At 43.3% G+C, this 20,896-nt stretch overlaps 1 protein-coding gene across 1 annotated transcript in view; it reads right to left on the bottom strand.

Annotated features, from left to right (window-relative positions):
- Positions 1-1,067: 1,067 nt before the first annotated feature.
- EDEM1 (ER degradation enhancing alpha-mannosidase like protein 1) overlaps positions 1,068-20,896 on the bottom strand; it is a 32,520-nt gene continuing 12,691 nt past the window's right edge. The window contains exons 4-12 of the mRNA XM_010365678.2: positions 19,055-19,226; positions 17,842-18,025; positions 15,759-15,933; positions 13,698-13,818; positions 12,705-12,875; positions 10,795-10,868; positions 9,822-9,918; positions 7,490-7,693; positions 1,068-5,187 (exon numbers count right to left, since the gene is read on the bottom strand). Of these exons, the coding sequence (XP_010363980.1) occupies positions 5,098-5,187; positions 7,490-7,693; positions 9,822-9,918; positions 10,795-10,868; positions 12,705-12,875; positions 13,698-13,818; positions 15,759-15,933; positions 17,842-18,025; positions 19,055-19,226 (1,288 nt within the window). The 3' untranslated portion in view covers positions 1,068-5,097. The remainder of the gene's footprint in view (positions 5,188-7,489; positions 7,694-9,821; positions 9,919-10,794; positions 10,869-12,704; positions 12,876-13,697; positions 13,819-15,758; positions 15,934-17,841; positions 18,026-19,054; positions 19,227-20,896) is intronic.

Below are 20,896 nucleotides of genomic sequence, written 5' to 3'. Positions count from 1 at the left end.
TCTTGATCTGGTCCCTTGGCCCACTGGGCTTGCTTGGTCTTGTCAAGATCACAAACCCACGAGACTTCACAAACACAACCCCACCACCCCTCACAATACTAGAGCTCAATATGAGCAAGGTGCTTCCAGCCTTGAGAGTCTCTCCTTCGCCCTGTCATGCTTCCTGGCCTTTAAAAAGGCCCATCAGGCCTGGTGGCTCATGCCTATAACCCCAGCACTTTGGGAGGCCAAGACAGGAGGATCACCTGAGGTGAGGAGTTTGAGACCAGCCTGGCCAACATGGTGAAACCCCGTCTCTACTAAAAATACAAAAATAAGCCTGGCGTCATGACATGTGCCTGTAGTCCCAGCTACTCAGGGAGGCTGAGGCAGGAGAATCAGTTGAACCCCAGGAGGCAGAGGTTGCAGTGAGCCAAGATTGTGCCACTGCATTCCAGCCTGGGTGACAGAGTGAGGCTCCATCTCAAAAAAAAGAAAAAAAAAAGAAAGCCCATCAGAATTGACTGTGACCAAAGCTGGGACACAGACGTCACAGAGCAGGAGCAGGTCTCTTCCTCAAGATCCCACCATAGTCTCCGGTGGTAACACAGGGAGGGAGGCCAGACCTCCAGAACCCTCCACCCACACGCTTCCTACATAGGCCGTGAAGTGCCACTGTACCCACACAGGCCATGAAGTGCCACTGCTCTCAGAGGTGAGGAGAAATGAAGCATCTTGCTTACGACAACACAGAGAACTGGTTTTAGATCCCAGATATACTCAGCTAATTGGCAATAAGAAAAGACAATGACTCAGTGGCCAAGAGAAAGGAAGCTAATGCAGAGGGGAAAGCCAGGGCTGGGACAAAGGTCATGAACAGCAGTTGTGACCCGCACGGGAAGGGCATTTAATGGAAGAGTGTGACATACAAAAATGTAGTGGAATTCCATCGGGGGAGGTATTACGTAGGGCTTAGCTATAAAAAGCAAGGTTTTATTCATCTAGATGGGCAGTTCCTTTAGAGATTTTTCTCCCCGTTTGTCTTGCATGTAATGTGTCTACATGAGAATGTAAAAGAGAAACAAGACGACAGCTCAAAAAAAGAAATCTTTTAATAAAAATTACTCATAAAAATCCTAATAAATTTTAAAGAGCAAGATATTCCTTATTACATTTATAAAAGAACATTTGGTCCTTTTACAAAAAGATCCCTTTTAATTTAAATACATTTCTTATTTACAGATTAAACATAAAATATCATCTAAGTTGCCAAGCATATTGCACATTACAGAGAGAAGCATCTGTGTATTTCAGTAAGTTTTCCCAGAGTTTCCAACTCTATACTTTTTTTGTAAAAAGATTTACCTTTCTTATGCAAAATAAATAAAAATGCAGCTTCTGTTCTGCTATTTAAAATTAAAACAAAATAACCTTTAAAAATACTATTCCTCTGCCTTGAAGAAAGGAAGAGGGTATAGAATCAGGGATTTCCACAGGTACTTGGCATTTTTACCAGATTCACGTCTGGATTCAAGCGGGAGCATAACCCCGAGCCCTGCGAAACCTGGGACACTCAGCCCAACCCACCCCACCTCCTCGCTTTCCCAAGGTGTCCCTGCCCTGCAGGGAAGAGGCACTAGAATAGGAGCTGGATGCTGGGAATGGACAGGAAAGCTCAGAAGTTTCTTCTAAAGTTCCTGCTCAGCCACCCTGTGGCTAAGGTAATCACTCAGCCCTACCTTTTCACCAGCACTAAATTTGAAAAAAGATTTTTGTTTTTGTCAACAGCAAAAAAAAATTTATCAAAGAGAAAGGCCTCTGGTGCCCTCCAAAAGCAGAAAGGAATGTCTCATGTTGAGTCTACACAATCCAAAGAGGAATTACAGGTGGCAATCATTCAGTAAACTGAACTAAGAAATCATTAAGAGGGATATTTTCCTTTGGTGGGGAGAAGGGGGAAGGGGAGGAGGAAACAAAGCCCTCAGATTGCACAACTGCGCTGACCAAACCAGATACTTCCTACAGACGCTCCTCTAATAGTCATGTGCACAGACATCATCCTGGTGCATTTTTCTTTAAATACATAGAAAATTATTTAAGTGTCACGTGCACAGTCCATGATCTAAAACAAGAAAAGCCCTGAGGATTCAGTTACAATGAGTAAGTTCTGGCACAAGCGCTGCAGAAAAAAAAATTTTTAAATGAACGGAAGATTTGAATGCAGAAGCTGGTTTTTCACCATGGCCAGTGCAAATGGAGAGCTAGCAAACCCTTCCTTGCCACTTATTTTTCCAGAAGGGATTCCTCAGTCACATCAACTAAAGTAGCTAAGCCTCCCCTGTAATGATTTGAAAGTTTGTTGTGAGAGAATTTCGCTTCATCAAGCCAACTATAAGGCAGCTTTCTAAAACAGTTCTGCAAAATGCTTCCACCACACTGAGCAAAGCTGACACTAGACACTAGCTACACGTGGGAATAGGAAGATGGGCCAGGCTCAGAGCTGCCACAAAGGATGAAGTCCACTCAGATTTGAGGCATTCCTGGGGCAAAGCACTGAGCAAAGCAACTTCTCTGGTAATCTCCTCATCCATTCTCTACCCAGTATTTCAGAACATAGAACAGAAGAAACTGCAAAAGCCCTGCAGGATATATCACAGTTGTTAACATTCTGACTTTCAAAAAGAAAACAAGTAACCTTTGCAACTGGCTCAAAGAACCTTCTGGCATCCAGCCACACAAACCACTGACTACATAGCATCAAACTTCGGATGGGGTAGTCTGGAAGCTCAACAACCAGGATTAATATGTACTAACTCACTCACCCTCAGTCTCACCTACTGGTATTAATTCCAGTACCCAGAAGTCAAGAGAGTTTGGGACTTAACATAAAACACGTTTCCTGACAGCCTGTGGTCCCTGAGAAGCACCTGCAGCACTCTGTACTCTGGAAGCATGAGATCCCTATTCCCTATTCCAGGAGCATGAGGAGGAAGGAACAACTGGGCTTGCTCGAGTGACAGGCAAAATGCCTCATTAAGAGAACACTGGAGTGCTTACCCACCACTGCCACCACAGAAGCCAGAGCGGGAGAGGAGGGGAGCGCCAAGAGAAATCACAGGCACGAAGAACTCACCTCCTTCTCTGAGATGCTCTATATTCCCAAATGGGTCACTAATAGTCCTACCTCTGTTTGCCCAGAGACAAAGGTACAAGTATGCTCGTGTGTGTGCATGCATGCGTGCGTGTGTGTTTATTTAACATTTTTAATCAGTCAGTGAAAACATTTAAAATATATATACTATTCTCAAAGTTTTCCATTCAGTAGATGGGACATTGTTAATAAACAGAATAATGCTTCTGAAATGAAAAAAGGTAAAATAGAAGCATTTTATTTTTTCTATTTTAAAACGATGTAACAAATGTTTAAAAGATAGAGATGGCACGTTTATTACTGAAAATCCTCTTTTCAAAAATCTCAAAGAACTGAACTACATATTTTTAAAACCATAACACTTAAAATTTTTAAGAAGGAATAAGGTTTCTCCCTTTTGACTAAAAATGCAACATAGACAGTGTTTATTTCTAGCTTTGAAAAGCTGCACATGAAATCCTTAGAGGTGGGCAAACAGTGACAGGTGAGAACCGTGGTATGTGAGGCTGGAAGTTTTAGGGATTTCCTACCCTTTTTACTAGAATGTGTTTCCACCCATGACGCTTCATGGAAGCCAGAGTAAGAGTCAACCCTGCTGCACTGTGTAAGAGTAGCAGGTGTGTATCAGTGTGGGATCAAAGAGAGAGGTTCTGGCTAAGAAAATAAAACAAAAAAAGAAAGAAGGCATTTTAGCACAACTTCCTCTGTCTACATGCTTACTTCTACAGGTTGAAAGGCAAAGACTGACCAAGCAATTTCCATCCCCCTTTCACCATGGTCTCACTATGTGGCTAAACAGGCCTCATGAAACCGTAGCAGTAGCTGTGACATCCAGTGGCCCAAACCAAAACCAATATAAGGCACTAATCTAAAGCCTGTATTACACAGAGAAATGGCTCAAGGATGCTAGAAAGTCATGTGATCATTTCTTTCTCCCTGATTTAGCTAATTGGCACTAGACATAGGAAACAAAAACAAAACAGAACTTTAACCCAAATATGGTCAGAACTGAGAATCCTTGCTTAGGAAATATGAGAAAGATGGAAGCTCAGACAACCTTAGGTATTGTTCTCTTCCTAAAAAGCACCTGATTCTGGAACTATGGGATTTCCTCAGGTAAGTTCATATTCAAAATGCAAAATACCATCCAAAAGATCTGTCAGTTAACCTCTTAGACCATAACATAATAACTTAAGAGACTGTTAAGAATTCTGGTTAAGACCATTATTCTTAAGCAAATAATTTGTAACACTGTAAAGATTACTTGAGGCATACATGAAAAACTGGATGATTTTTTCTCCCATGTGATCCAAAATCATGGTTGGATATCAAGGGAAGAGCCCAATTATCTAATAACAGAAAGGATGACATTTTCAATGCAATTAAGTAGGGATACCAAATGAACCACAGACCCTTTTGCAGAAATTTCATTCTCAATCTTCTAATAAAGAAGTAGCTAGCCAGGTACACTGGTGCTCATCTGTAATCCCAGCTACTCGGGAGGTTGAGGCAGAAGGATCACTTGAGCCCAGGTAACCCTGTCTCAAAAAAATATCAAGACCCTGTCTCAAAAAAATAAAAATAATAAAAAAAAATTTTTTTAAGATATAGCAATACTCCAGTATAGCAGGTGCCAGCAAAGAGACTTAGGTTATAAAGTATAAAGCTATGAAGATCAATCCAAAGAATGCCCAATCTATTGTGCTCATAACATCAACATGTCATAAGAGGCCAATTTCCATGTACCTTCTCACTTCAAATTATATCCTTAATAGGGCAATTCATTGAACAGGAGAGAAACACTGAAGTGTGCAAGGATTAACCAGATGTGGTGAGGTGCTGCACAGAAATTCCTACACCATCATGGACAGCGAGACTTCTGTCCTTTCCATTTCAGACTGGACTTTGGCATGGTCTGGGTTAGGTTGTTAAGGTCTGGTTCAAGATGAGGCCTCACAGAGAGCAGATCAAATCAAGCCAACCATCTGGTCAATCTGTCGCATGTAGATGCTCTTTAAGGGCAGGGAGTACCTCCTCTCATCAGGTACACGATTGCACTAGAAAGACAAAAACGAGGGAAAATTAAAAACTCATATGTTGATCTCTCAGAAAATGTGACTGAATGACTTAATCCAGGGTTTCTCAGTCTGGGAACTACTGACGTTTGGAAGTGGGTAACTGTTGTGGAAGCTGCCTGTACACTGTAGGACGGTCAGCAGCACCCCTTGCCTCTCCCACTAGGTGCCAGTGGCAACTCCTATGCCTCAGTTGTGAAAATCAAAAACATCTCCAGACACTGTTCCAATGTCCCTTGAGCAGCAAAATCACCCTCAGGTGAAGACCACTGACATAATTTAATATCCTCACTCACTTTATAGATAAAGAAATGGCAGATCCAGGGAGGCTAAAAGGCATCACAGCAACTACTTAGTGGCCAGGACTGAAAGCCACATCCCTGGGGTCCTTAGTACACCCAGAATTTCAGAAAACATTTCTGCTATTTGAAAACAATGTGTTTTTCTGAGCTATGTTTTTCTCATTCACAACTAAACTCTAAATGCTTAAGACAACCATTTCTTTTTTTTAATTAAAGACCCCCGCACCACTTTTTTTCCTCAAAGGAGAGGCACATCTTGAGAACTAACCAACTGTGATATCCCTGGAAGCAGTTGTCTAAATACATCCATTATCCACTTCATCTCCAAAGAAACATTTTCCCCATGCCCTGTAGTTGAACTAACTACACCCTGCTCCTCATCCCCGGCAAGATTAAGACTGGCAGGTCCTTCCATTGGTCCCGACTGCCCCCCAAGCCCACATCTCTGTGCTTTTGCAGGTGCTACTGCTTCTGCCTGAATATCCTTTCTGGGATACCCCTTCTCATCCTTCAAGGATCTCCAGCAAGTGACCTCCTCAGGGAATCCCGCCTTGATTTTCTCTGGAGATTAGTCCCTGCCCTCTGTGTTTCAACGGCACTACGGACAAACGCCTAGGATGGAACTGGATTCCCCACTAGGCCATGCTCCATCCAGAACTGGGAGCCCTTCTGAGGGCCTGAATCCCTGGTGCCTGGAATCATGGGATCAGATCTATTAGCGAGTGTGGCAGGTCAGAGATGTCTCCTTCCTAAAAGAGAAGACACTGCCTGTGTCCAAATCCTGGCTCTACTGTGGGAGCTGAACCTCTCTGTGCCTCCCTTTCTTCATCTGTAAAATGGAGACGTTAAAAGTACCCACCCCTCACAGGGCTGTTGGAGAAGTAAACAGGTTAACATACGTCAGCGTTTAGAGTGGTGCAAAGGTTAACCCTGGTATGTATTTGCAAGTGCTGGCTGTTATTAACTTTTCCCCCTCACTCTCCTTCCCCTTCCTCCCGATTATGCTTTGTCCACTCAATCAGCGCTCCACGACCGATGGAAACGGGGGCGGAGGTGGTTATCTACACTCTGGCCTATCGATTTACTTCACAGACTGATGGCGAAGACCTTTACTGGGGCATTAATGGAAAAGCACTGAAGCACAGTCTGCGATGAGAGGGCGCCCCAATGCCAAGGCAACCCATCTGTGGGGAGGCTGCCGAACTCCTGACCACCGAGGCCCTGGGGGATAACGAGATTTGAAATTTCGACTGATCTACATTTCCCTATCCTCACTTCCAAACCATCCTATTTGATTCGAATCAACACAACTACCTGATACTTTCACTAGGGATGCAAGGACTTCCATTTCCAAATTTTTCCTGCTGCTTCTCAGGACAATCTAGGCATGTGGAATAAAGCCCTACTTCAAATGAATGTGGGTGTTTGCTGCACTTCGAAGAGCATCTTCATTAGGACCATCGTGACTATCACCGCTTTTTTCTCTTCTGCTGCTGGTAGATGATTTTGCTGAATGTCTTCCATTTGCCCCTCCAGGTCCACTGATGGATCATATCAACAGGCTCCCTCGGCCTCCAGCTTCTGCCCCAGGCAGCCAAGAAGATGCTCCAGCAGGCAACTGGGGGAGCAGGGAGGGGTCACATGTTGACTCTGCTTGCTCCCTCCAGGCAAGGCCACAGAAGTCAGATCTGAGCGGTGGCTCCTGCTGAGTGGCTGCTCCTCCCACAAGACTCCCCTCTTCCAGGAACCTGTAGCCACTTGCTCCACTGGCACCTGCAGCCAGCAGTGATGATGCCACCGCTGCTCCTGTGGTTTCCCTACACCCTGACAACATCTATACAAATGGTGTCTTTAGGAGGTGTTTTCAAATCTCCCAATCTGCATACACCATCAATTTTCCATCAGGAAGTCTGAACAACTAAGGAATTCATAGTATTTTCTCTTCCTATATATGCAAATCACCCCTGGAGAAAGCAACTCACATTGGAGCTGGAGTTGATGACTTTTAACTCGTGAGGTTTCGGCCTGTGCACAGACTTTCCCCCTCGGTCCTGCCCTCCCTCTTCAGAGAAGAATTCCTTCCATGGCAATTCCCGAAGATGCTCATCCACAGATACAATGTGTCCCTCTGTTGTGAACATGTATCTGGTTCCAGACTTGTGTACTGGATTGTCTTCATCAAACAGCTAGAGGGAAGGGAAAAAAAGATACAACCAATAATTGTAGCACACTTGGAACTGAATCATGGGGGAGTGTCCCAGCTACTCAGGGAGGAGAATTTGCTTGGACCTCATGCTTCTCAGTGACAACTGGGTGAAAAGGAATTGACTGACAGCTGTGGTGCCCAACCCAGGCTGCAAGGCAGAATTACCTGCTTCATCTAAACTCAGATACCTAGACCTGCCTCTTCCCTACACATATCCCGCACAGACGCAGAGACTCAGAAATTCCAAGGCTAAGGCCCAAGCACAGGTAGTCTATAAAAGTTTGCTGGATGATTCCCATGTGCTACCTAAGAGTTCTCCTGCTGGAATTCTAGAACTACACCCAACCTCACAGACACCTAGTCCCTGAACTGTAAATGCTGGCAGGGAGGAACCAAGTTTTATCCATCACCATATCCCCTGGGCCTAGCACAGAGCCCAACACATCTGCCAACATTCAGTTCATTTCTTGCACAACAAGGGTTGGGCTCTGAAGACGCAATGGCCACAAGGCACAGTCCTTCCCTCAATGGTGCATGTGACATGGAACAAAAGAGCATCTAGAAAGAACATCTAACCCAACATGGGATGCAACAGTGCAGGAGAAGGCAAGCGTCCTGTGAATGTTGAATGAATACCTAGAAATTCTTTGAAACGGTATTGGTCACCTAAACTATTTCAAGATGAGGAAAAATGAGATTCAGTGCAGCTTGTCAATGTTTACACAGTAACAAGAGAAGAACACGGCAGACCACAGGTTTTCCTCTCCCTAGACTCTAGGTTCTTTCACCTAGCACACCCTACAGGGTCACCTTCCTTTTACTCTAAAACTCGCCCTGTTAACGTCCTTCTGACACCACTGGCTGCTGGATGGAAATACGCAGCTAGGCTCTGACCAGCCTGATTTAGCAGACCTGAGCCACCTGCATGGACAGCAAGAACCACTGCACACACAGGAATCAACAGCAGGACAGCTGTCTTCCCACTGGACAGACCACATTGGCTGCTGGTGGACATACCTCTGCAGTCGTCTGTGAAAAGACACTAGACACAGAAGAGTATCATCTTAATGGATTAGACCGGCAGCTCCAAAACCTGGCTCACGTGAAACCACTGGAGGCACTTGTCAAAATGACAGATTTCTGAGAACGCTTGTTCTAAAGATTCTGACTCAATATGGCTGTAATCTTAGCAAGGGCCCCAGGGTGATTTGGACCCAGCTAGCCCCAGGCCTAGGAACCATGGAACTAGATAAATGCAATTTATCACAGCTGCTTCTATCTCTGACCCTCTGCCCAAGTTCTCAGTTGCCATGCTATCTTCTAACCTGGAAATCCTGTCCTCTGTTTCTATGTGGCCATACTGAGGAAAGTGGCAGGAGGGCACGAGAGCAACTGTATGCAGGAGGAAGAGCGGTGAGGTGGAAAGATCACCAGACAGGGAGTCAGGACCACAGTTCACATTTCAGCTCTGCCACAGCCACCCCCATACTACGGACAAGTCGCCTGACCTCTGTGTAGGCTGTAGTTCTTGTGAGGGAAATAATGAACATACGAACATTAGGTAATACCAAAGGTTTCATCCAGGTCCAGAAATTCTCTCTCTCTCTCTACACACACACACACACACACACAATCACATGCCTGAGGATGTGTATATGGACAGAGACAAGGCTGAGCTGCAGGTCTTGGCCAAGATCACACACATCAAGAAAAGTGAGAAGCCATTATGAACACAGCTCTCTTCCTCAGAGGCGTCTTCCCCCTACCACCACACTAATGCTGGTTCTGTATCAATCATTACCAGCATTTCCCACCTAGCACACCCTACAGGGTCACCTTCCTTTACTCTAAAACTCGCCCTGTTAACGTCATAAGTTTGTAATCATAAGTTCAATTCTTGGTTTACTTGACAAATGACTTTTCAACAAGGTTGGAAACCATGAAAGAAGATAGCAATATCCTTTGGTTCTGACAGCATTTGCATCCTGGGAATGCACAATGTCCAGCATGTAGCTGTGCCCAGTAAGCATCTGTCAGATAGAAGACTATGCGAATGCTCGCTCTAAGCAATACTAAGTATTTCTGGGTTCATCTTGCAACACACATACCAGATACAAGTATTTACAGGTCTCACTGAGAAAGAAGCTCTCCATCCGGTCTTCTGTGGACTTGTCAATGACATGATGCAGCGTGGCGTACCCACACCTACAAAACAATCGTCAGGTCAGTCCTGCCTCTCTTCCTTCCCACCTGCTGATTCACTTAAGAAGCAGAAACATTCTCTTATCAGAATAATCAACCAGTCATCCAGCACCATATGAAACTATGTTTACACTGTAGGGCTCTCCTTTTTTATAGCCTGGATTGTTTGCAAATTTACTTAGCAAGTGCTTTTGGCTGCTAAATTATCAGGTGAGTTACAGGGTGTGGGGGTGGTGGCAGGGGGCTGACCAGAAGCATAACATGGCACCAAGAAAATGATTGGCAACAAATTTAAAAGGACTAATTTAAATGTCTAGTCCTAATACTTGTAGAATTGACGTATTATTGAGAATTGACTTATTATTTGAGTATTGACTTATTATTTAAGATAGTACTTTTTAAAAAGAAAAACATGATATAGCAGGTTAAAAAAAAAAGCATGTCACAAAATTCAAACACAGAGTATGTTTCTTATATATACATATACACACACATCATATATAAAAATATATTTAAAAGATTATAAGTATATACATTTCAATACTGACTACAGTTTTCTCTGTATGTGGAGATTACAGTGATAATATTCTACTGCTTTATATTTCTGTACTCCCTAAACATTTTAGTGTATGTGTTATTGTATAACTAGAGGAAAGAAGTTAGAATGAACACCCATAATCTGCTAGAACCTCACAGAAAAAAAAGGGCAGGTCTCACTACAATGGAAAGGTTCTACTACACCAAAAGGTAAGCAATTTCCCTGTAAATGTAACATTAATGACCGGGTTCTATAAATTAAAATGCAAACTAGGATATTTCCCCAAAACAATTTGAAATAAAAGTGGCTGACAGAAAAAGGAAGGAACTTAGAAAACTGACTTGACTTTTGTGTACTTTTCCAGACTCTGCAGAATATCCATTCCTACATGGAGGTAGAAGGGATTCTTGGTTGCCTAGAGAGAACACGAGAGAATGTGATCCAGCATGGGCTTGGAAGACATGCCATCGACAATATCATGGTGACTGCGGGGTTTCCCCATGGAGATGAGTCGCCAGCCAAAGGAAGAAACAGGGCCCAGGTCCTTTACCTTGCAGGGTCACAACGGTTAGAGGACTAAGGTATTCTGTCAGTTCACATCAAAGCGTACCTGTGACTTGTTTAACTTTAGCCAGGGGTAAGACCATCTGTTCCAGGGTAGAACAATACTCTACTTTGGTTCCCATCATGATTAGAAATAAAACAATGCCCACCCTGACAGCACCATATCTGAGAACAAATCCAATTTCTATCTTGCCTTGGAACTCTCCAGAAACTTAAGACACTGGCACAGGAAACAGGACCTTGCCACCATTCCAGTTATGGCACCATGAGGAAAGGCTGATGGGAACAAGACTTTCCAAAGTGTAAAAGGAAGCCGCCACCCTTTCCTCTCTAGTCACCCTGAGAAATCAGTCCTCAGTTGCCTACTCTTCTCACACATGCTCTTAGATGGTTTTACTAGAGAAAAACACTTCTCTGGGAAGATAAGCCTTTATCCAACAAACAGTTTAAAAGTTGGGGATCTTTAATTCATGCCTAGCACCAGATTGCAGCAACAAAGAAAACAACAAGGTTAGCAGTCTCCAGATTAAAAGTGCACAGGGTGTGGCTTCAGAGGGTAAAGCTGTAGAGTGCAAGACATCTCTGTCAACGTGAAGGAGAAGCTGAAAACACGAAAGAAGCAGTGAAAGAAAAAAAGAGGAGTAAGCTCACAGACTACAGGACTAAGCTTAAGAGGAGAAATCAGCCAGTAATCGGCAGACCATCCTCCGTGTAGAGCCTTGCTCTACTGGGCTCAGAAAGGCCAAACAGGTGTCTATCATCTTTTTCCTTTTTTGAGAGGTTATCTAAAACTCAGGAGGTCCCTTTTTAGGCATGAGGACTACTACCAGTTTCCTAGGATTTCTTTCCCCTTTTTTCATCTGAAGCAAATGGCAAGGATTCGGTATAAAAAAAATTGTTGAATAAATAAATTCAAACCTTAGTGCTAGCCCCATTACCAGAGTTTCTGAAACTCAGGCTCTGCTTGCTAGGGCTGGTCCACAGTGGACATCTGTTACAGGCCTACTGAATTTCACCAAGGTCAGTTTCTTGGTGAGTTAACCACTCGTGCTGCTGTGCATGTGAATGGAGGACTCTCTGCGTGTACATATGTATGGCATGCACAGAAGTATAAATATCTGGCTTCAACTGTCAGGAAGAAGACATTTCACAGTTAAAGTCACATTCCCTCTGCCACTGAAGTAATTTCACAAAGGATGAACACTAGTTTATATACATATATAAACAAAAACAGGCATCCAGATGAATCCCAGATGATTTCCTTTACAACCAAGAAAATGAATTTTCTTTTTATCTGAATAGTTGTTACACAGACCGGGGCTCCACAGTACACTGGTGCAGAATTGCATCCTAAAAACGGGTCTTCTGGTCAAATACATTTGGAAAACACCTTAGTACAAAAATCTTCCTCATGAATATTTAAGGATGTGAGATATAAGTCCTACAGTAAAAACATGATTCAGCTTTGTAGAATATGAGGTTAAAAACATATTTCACTGCAAATGCCTTCTCTGTCCTGTGAAGTCACGAATAACACTGAACACTAACAAGACTACAGATAGGGGGTAACTCGATCAGAGTCACTATGAAACAACATAACCCTAAATCAGCAAATGTTCATTAACAACAAACTGCTGGGGTCAGGGGAGGCAGTGAAAGAGAGAAAAACAAAACAAAACTCTAGTACCTGGTAGAGGAGATATGTGGATTCCACTAACTCTGGTCTCAGTGGGTAGAAGAGAACATCAGGGGCCTGCAGCTGCCAGTTATATCTCTCAGGGAGGGCACCATATCGTTTCCATATGGCATAGTAGAAGGCATGAAGGCAGATGGCATCTTCCACATCTCCTATCAGCACCTAAGGAGAGGACACAGGTCATCAGGCTGAGATACCATTCCTAGAGTGACAAGACATGCCACAAAGGGCCTGCCTGGGCTCTCCTCTACCCCCGAGTTCTTACTTGACCTATACATACGGTTAAAGACAAAACCAACCCAAAAGTGACAACCCAGACAAATAAATGCCCTCCCTATCTGGTCACTAATGCCAAATTGATGTGAACTGCAAACAGAAAAACAGAGTACGTGTACTAATGAACAAGGAATAAACAACTGAGGGATAATTATCCAAAACTCACACACAGCCCAGCGCAGTGCCTCATGCCAGTAATCCCAGCAATTTGGGAGGCTGAGGCGGGCAGATCACCTAAGGCCTGGAGTTCGAGACCAGCCTGGACAACATGGTGAAACCCCATCTCTACTAAAAGTACCAAAAACTAGTCGGGTGTGATGGTGGGCGCCTGTAATCCCAGCTACTCTGGAGACTGAGGCAGGAGAATCTCTTGAACCCGGGAGGCGGAGGTTGCAGTGAGCCAAGATTGTGCCACTGCACTCCAGCCTGGGCAACAGAGCAAGACTTCATCTCAAAACAAAAACAAACTAACAAAAACAAAAATCACATACAGTCACTTCTCAAGCATGGTTTTGCAATTGTGTGGAATGGCTCTGTTCAATATTCTGGAGACTAATTTCACAAACAGAGAGATGAAGACGTATAGTGTTAGTGACCTCCCAAATCCAAAGGAGACAGAGAATGCTCAGGGTATTAGAAAAGAAAGAAAGGAAGGGAGAAGCCCTTTCCGGTGAATGGTTATTCTTAGGAAATCTGATTGCAAAATACCTGCAGTCCAGGGAAAAAGGCCTGTAGAGAGTCAATCCAGGTGTTCATCAGCTGCCCACTGAACATGTTCACGTTGACATAGAGTGGGGGGTCTCCTTCTCCTTCATTGCAGGCTTCCCGCCTGCAAACCCAAGCAGCACATTCACTGATGAAAAGAAGGCTCACTGACAGATCTCTACCTCTCCAGCAGCTGCTGGTAGTTTCATTTAAATGGAATTAACATTAATTTTTTCTCCTAACTCATTCCTTAAACCTTTGGAGACAGACTGCCTTTAACTATCTACATTAGACTCTAGCAGAAGATAATATTTACCACAGGATCAAAGTTCCTAATGCAGCCATTATAATATGTCAGGATTTCACAGTATTCTGCAGAAAGCACTTTGAGCTTTGCATTTAAGAGCCCTGCCACATAAGAGAATTCAGTATATAGCATGGGCCTATGCTGGATTTCACCTGAGCAGAAAAACTTGGTTCTTTTGGTACAAAGAGTCTCTTCTCTAGTAATGCCCTACAGCATGGGCCTAGAGAAATGCATCAGAGCAAGACCCTTGGGGATTACTGCTCAATTTAGTTTGTGGCTTTGAGAAGCAAAAATAAATAAATTCCACCCAAAAGGCCCCTTACTTAAACACAGCACATACAAGTGGTTCCTACAACAGCAATGTAGAAATGGACCCAAGAAAATCCTACCAAGCTAGAAGCTCAGTAGCTATCACTTGCACTAAAACTGGACACTCAACATAGAAATACATACAAAGAAAGATCTGGGGGCCAGGTGTGGTGGTTCACACCTGTAATCCCAGCACTTTGCGAGGCCGAGGCAGGCAGATCACGAGGTCAGGAGTTTGAGACCAGCCTGACCAACATGGTGAAACCCCATCTCTACTAAAAATACAAAAATCAGTAAGGCATGGTGGCATGTGCCTATAGTCCCAGCTACCCAGGAGGCTAAGGCAGAAGAATCGCTTGAACCCAGGAGGCAGAGGTTGCAGTAAGCCAAGATCGTACCACTGCGCTCCAGCCTGGGTGGCAGAGCAACACTCTGACTCAAAAAAAAAAAAAAAGAAAAAGACCTGGGATAAGAGAGTGACACTAGGTAGAAGCCATTGTAGCTTCAAATGGCTCTCTCTCTCTCCTGTCATCCTGGATGCATAACAAAAAATAGTGAATAACATTGTTTTAAACAAACTCAGAGAGAAAAAAAAAATGTGGTAATTGTCCTTTCTATCACCAAGTATAAAGACCAATCCTAACAATTCTTTGGAAAGTAATAGAACCAAAACACTGTCCTGCAAATAATTGTCCTGCATTGCAGATTGATCTGCAATTAAAGCCACAGCTAAACACTGGGATGTGTCAGCCCCTGTAGTAGCAACAAGTCTCTAAGACAGCCCCCGAGAACCTCTATTCCTGTGAGTCACACCCTTGCACAGCCCCCTCCCACACTGTATGTATCAGGGTTGATCTGGGTGACTAACGGCCTGGCAGAAGTATTGGTATATCATTTCCAGATTAGTCATGAAAGCACTGTGGCTGCCATTTTGGCTTCTTTCTCTCTTTTTCTCTCAATCACTCATTCTGGGGGAAGCCACTGGCCATGAGCTACCTACAAAGAGGCCCCTTGGCAAAGAACTGAGCCCTCCAGCCAACAGCCAATGAGGAACTGAAGCCTGCCAGCAACCAAAGTGAGCCTGGAAGGGATCTCCCAGCACCATCAGGTCTTGGCATGGCTGTGGCCCTGGCCACCAGCTTGACAACAACCTCAGGAGAGATCCTGGGCCAGAGTGACTGGCTCAGCTGCTCCTGGATTAGTGTCCCTAAGAAACTTCATGAGATGATGCTTGTTGTTTTAAGCCACTAGGTTCTGGGGTACTATGCTATGCAGCGACAAAAAGCTAACACAGCTCTTTGCCCCCAGATGACTGACAAACTAGGAGAGGTGGTAAGGTGAGGGCAGAGATAAAAGACCCTGTGATTGTATGTTAAAAAAATACAAACACTTCAGAATGCATTCTATCTGCTTTACAAGGTAACAGAGGAGATGTTAGGGAGACATACCCTCTTCTTAAGTAGTTCTGAATACTCTGATATGCAGCATTAAACATTTCTAGGTCTTCTTTTTCACCAAAGAGAATGTAAGATTTCAAGAGGTATTCATAGAAGGAGTCCAGCCCGGCACCCAGGCCACTCTGCTTTCCAACCCAATGGCCAGTCTGAATGTTCACAACATTGCCTGCAAAAATAAACAAGACACTTGAGGTCCCAACTGTCTCATCAGAGAGGACATGGATGGGGACACACCTCCTACTCCAACCACACTGCTCCTCAGCACCTTTATCCTTGGCATACAGGAGGAGTGGCTGCTTGGATCTAACATTTTTGTCAGTCTTATCACTAAGTTAGCCTAGACATCTTTCTAAATATATAGCGTTTACTGACATAAACATGGGGATAAACATTTAATGCAAAATAAAAATAGGTCTGTCATTTTGCTTTTCCAGATTGACGATGCATTTCAAAACCCAAGAGTTTTTCACAGACTTTTTAACCCAGTACTGCCATTCCTGGGAATTTATCCAAAAAAAGATGATTTTAAAAAGAAAAAGTAGCCAGGCATGATGGCTCACACTTATAATCCCAGCACTTTGGGAGGTCGAGGCAGGTGGATCGCTTGAGTTCAGGAGTTCAAGACCAGCCTGGGCAACATGGTGAAACCCTGTCTCTACCAAAAATACAAAAAATTAGCTGGGTGCGATGTGGGGTGCCTGTAGTGGCAGCTACTCAGGAGGCTGAGATGGGAGGGTTCACTTGAGCCCATGGATCACTTGAGCCTGAGAGGCAGAGGTTGCAGTGAGCAGAGATGGTGCCACTGCCATCCAGCCTGGGTGACAGAGGGAGACCCTGTCTCAAAAGACAAAAAAAAAAAAAAAGAAAAGGGAAAGGATAAATTTTTTTTAATAATAAAAACAACAACAAAAGTGGTAATTATGAAAGCAAGGCACCAACTTGGAAACAAATAATCTGCCATATTCAGGCAGAATCAAAATATTTGTTTATATTATAATGAAAAATATGTAAAAGTTACACATGCCAGGCTGAAAGGGTCTATGGAAACCTATAAAGTTGACAATCTGAAGTGACACTGGTCAACTATTGGTGATAAGCTGACAATCTGAGTGACTTCTTTATTTCTATTGCTGTTGTTAAATACAACAAATGTATACATAAATTTCAGAACTTAAGACAGTTACATGAGTTAAAATAACACCCAGGCCGGGCACAGTGGCTTACACCTGTAATTCCAGTACTTTCTGAAGCCAAGGTGGGAGAATCGCTTGAGCTCAGGAGTTTGAGACTACTCAGGCAACATAGTGAGACCCTATCTCTACATAAAATAAACAAAATTAGCTGGGCATGGTGGCACATACCAGTCATCTCAGCTACTTGGGAGGCTGAGGCAGGAGGATCACTGAGCCCGGCAGGTGGAGGCCACAGTGAGCCAAGATCGCACCACTGAACTCCAGCCTGGGTGACACAGTGAGACCCTATCTCAAAATAAAATAACACCTTGAGTTAGCAAAATACTGATAATTAGTGAAGATAAATGATGCGTACATAGGGGTTATTATTCATCATAGTTTCTCTCTACTATACTCTGAAATTTTCCATAATAATTTTTAAGTAACATCTTGATCAAACATTCTTAAGGGAAAAAAACCCACCTCATACAGGTTTAATCTGGAGTTTCAATCTACTACCACAGGCCCAGATTTTTTAAAAGGAAAAAGCTGCTCCATCAGTAACTCTAAATTCCTATATTTAGAACCTTGTATTGAAGCAATAAAATCTGCCTCAGAGGCAGTTCTTTTTATGGCATTTCCATTAACAATAATTTTCAAGTAGAATATGCCAGTGGATCCAAATCAGAAGGAAGCCCTCAAACACAAAAAACTTTATTCTTTTCCATCAGACCATGTAGCCTCTCTGCAAACGGTCACATAAAGAAATTAGACACAGCTGACACAATTCTTTCTGAGTTGTCAATTGAGTTAAAGAGTGAAAAAGGGGCAGAGCCCAGAGAAGATGAAAGGCAAGGGGACCAATCAGTGTGCAGTCCCAGTGGCGGGTAAAGGTGCCACACCTAGTAATCCCGTATCATTGCTCCGGAGGTTCCAAAGGGCTTTCACTGCTCGCCTGGCTACCCACTCAAATGTGGAGTCCCCCAGCAGTCGACTCAGAATCCCGAATTCCACCAGGAGGGAACCGGCTCCCGCTGTGCATGTCTCATTATTGGTGTCAGGAGGAACTCCTGTCTTTAGATTCACCTGGGGAAGGGAAGTGACAAAGACTGTGACAAAACTTAAGGAATCCACAGGGCTGAAAAGCCAGGTCTCAGAGACTACACTCAGCTAATAAAGCAAGCTTACCACGGTGAATCAGTCCTCTGCCTTCCAAGATACATCTGAGGTGAATATGGGAATTAAATGTAAAAGACACAAACAAGAAAATAAGAACAGCAGAGCCTTACTTTATTAATAAGGGCCAGTCTTCAGGGAATGGCTATAACACTTCACTAAACCTTCTCTTTCCAGCAGGTTTTCTTCACGGTAACACAAGCACCAGGCTTTAGGGTTGAAACAAAGGCAAACTATAGAGTTTCTTCTAAATTTTAAATAAACCACTATGAACTCACTCCTGCTCAGCACCTAAACAAACCTCAAACCGGGAGAGAAAGGAGGCACTACCAGAATATGACAGCCAGTTTCATCATGAAGGCTCTGTCCTCTGGCAGTTCTCAGCCATTTACCTAAAAGGCTGACTCAATTACCAGAGGAGTTCTGGGCTTAGCAAATCAGATGTCACAAATATATAATCTAATTCCAGATCCTGGCATTTAAATCAGCAGCTAACTTGCTGGTCTGTGCAGCCCTTATTTGACAGATCCATGTGAAGCAATGAAAAGCTCACTCACTGAGCTCCCACAATACCCATGTGAGGCATCTCTGGGAAAATATACCCAAATCAGAGATGAAGACAAACTCCCGACACTGCTTTGTAGCAGAGAATACAAATCACACATGTAAGAATACTGAACTTCACAGAACATCAACTCTTTAAGGGCAAGGACTAAGTCAGCTATATCACTGTTTGCCTTTCATACAGTGGATGCTAAGTAAATGCTGAATGAATTTTAAAATATTTACATCATATTTAAGGCCAAATTCTTCTAAGGACACTGCTTTTCTCATCTACCTCCATCCCATTCCTTCTCCCAAATAAATTAATAAACGAAGAATTTTAATTCAGGAAGATGGTGAATTGTCAAACACAAAGGGTCAAACCAGTCTACCCACCCGAGGATACGGGATCCCTGTCTTGGTGTTTTCAAAAGCAGGGAGGAGCCGCACCGCCAGGTCATGGGCCATATATAACAACTCATTATCATAGTCCTTAATTGTCATGTCACCAAAGGGCTGCTTGGAGTCGGTTATTATTCTGTGAGCAGAAAGGAGGCTTCCCAGGACCCTAATGACAGGAAGAACAAAAAGATAATATAATCATTTTGCTTGTAAATGCACATAATCCAATTCAGAAAGATAGAAGTATGTTCATATCCACATAGACTCAGAACTGCCTGACATCAGAGAGACCTGACTTAATGGCCTCTTGAATTCCTTTCTAGCTCTAATAATACACTGATTGATTTTTGTTAACCATATTACTAAAAGAGAGAAAGTGAATCATTTATCCGAGACTACCAAAAACAATACTATTTAAAATATTAACAATTTTGGTAATCTAAATCTTAGGGCATTAAGAAAAGGGAGTTGGCTGGGTGTGGTGGCTCACGCCTGTAGTCCCAGCACTTTGCCAAGGGAGATGCATCTCTTGAGGCCAGGCATTCAAGACTAGCCTGGGCAACAAAGCAAGACCCTGTTTCTATTAAAAATTAAAAAAAACTTAGCCAGGTGTAGTGGCACACACCAGTAGTCCCAGCTACTTGGGAGGCTGAGGCAGGATGATCTCTTGAACCTAGAAGTTGAAGGCTGCTATGATCATGCCACTACACTTTAGCCTGGTAACAAAGCAGGACTCTGTCTCTTAAAAAAAAAAAAAAAAAGAGTATACTAATTATTCTCAGAATAAATATTACTTATTAGTATTATTACTCTTGATTTATTTTACTTGGGGAAAACACTCATAAAAAACAGAAGCTGGGCATGGTGACATTTGCCTGTAGTCCCAGCTACTTGGGAGGCTGAGGTTGGAGGATCACTTGAGCCTAGGAGTTCAAGGCTGCAGTGAGCCGTGACAGCACCACTGCACTCCAGCCTGGGCAACAGAGCAAGACCCTGCTCTAAAATGAGAGAAAAAAAAAGGCAATTTAATTCAAATTAAAAAAAAACAAAAACAGAAAGGTAAGACAACAAATACTAAGTAATTTTTGTTGTTTTGGCTGCCAAGCAACTTCCCTAATACCCTAACATCTGGTAAAGAGGCAAGGTGAAGAGGAGGAAAAAATGACCTACTAAGAGGCAGCAGACTACCAGCTTACACCTAAGTCCTTGTAGACCCATAAAGTCCCATTCTAAAGATCTGAAGTAGACTGTGACGTATGTCAGAACAAAGGTTTTCACAAATTTAATTTTTTTTTTTTTTTTTTTTGAGACGGAGTCTCGCTCTGTCACCCAGGCTGGAGTGCAGTGGCCGGATCTCAGCTCACTGCAAGCTCCACCTCCTGGGTTCACGCCATTCTCCTGCCTCAGCCTCCCGAGTAGCTGGGACTACAGGCGCCCGCCACCTTGTCCGGCTAGTTTTTTGTATTTTTTGGTAGAGACAGGGTTTCACCATGTTAGCCAGAATGGTCTCGATCTGCTGACCTCGTGATCCGCCCGTCTCGGCCTCCCAAAATGCTGGGATTACAGGCTTGAGCCACCGCGCCCGGCCCACAAATTTAATTTTAAATAAGTATTATATCTGTGAACTGGAATGTTATGCAGTTAATACAATTTTCAAAAAATGTAAACAGGAAAATAAGCACAATATATCAAAAAAAGCAATATACAATATACTAGGTATAGAGTATGATCCCAATCCATTAAACAAAGAGAGAGAAAAAGAGAGAGAGAGAGAGAGAGAAATAGAAGTGAGAAATATACCTAACAAGGAAATATACTAAAATGCTAAGCAGTGAT

This window comes from Rhinopithecus roxellana, chromosome 1 (assembly GCF_007565055.1).
Source record: "Rhinopithecus roxellana isolate Shanxi Qingling chromosome 1, ASM756505v1, whole genome shotgun sequence".
Taxonomy (NCBI): domain Eukaryota; kingdom Metazoa; phylum Chordata; class Mammalia; order Primates; family Cercopithecidae; genus Rhinopithecus; species Rhinopithecus roxellana.
This window is presented reverse-complemented; position numbering and strand designations above follow the sequence as displayed.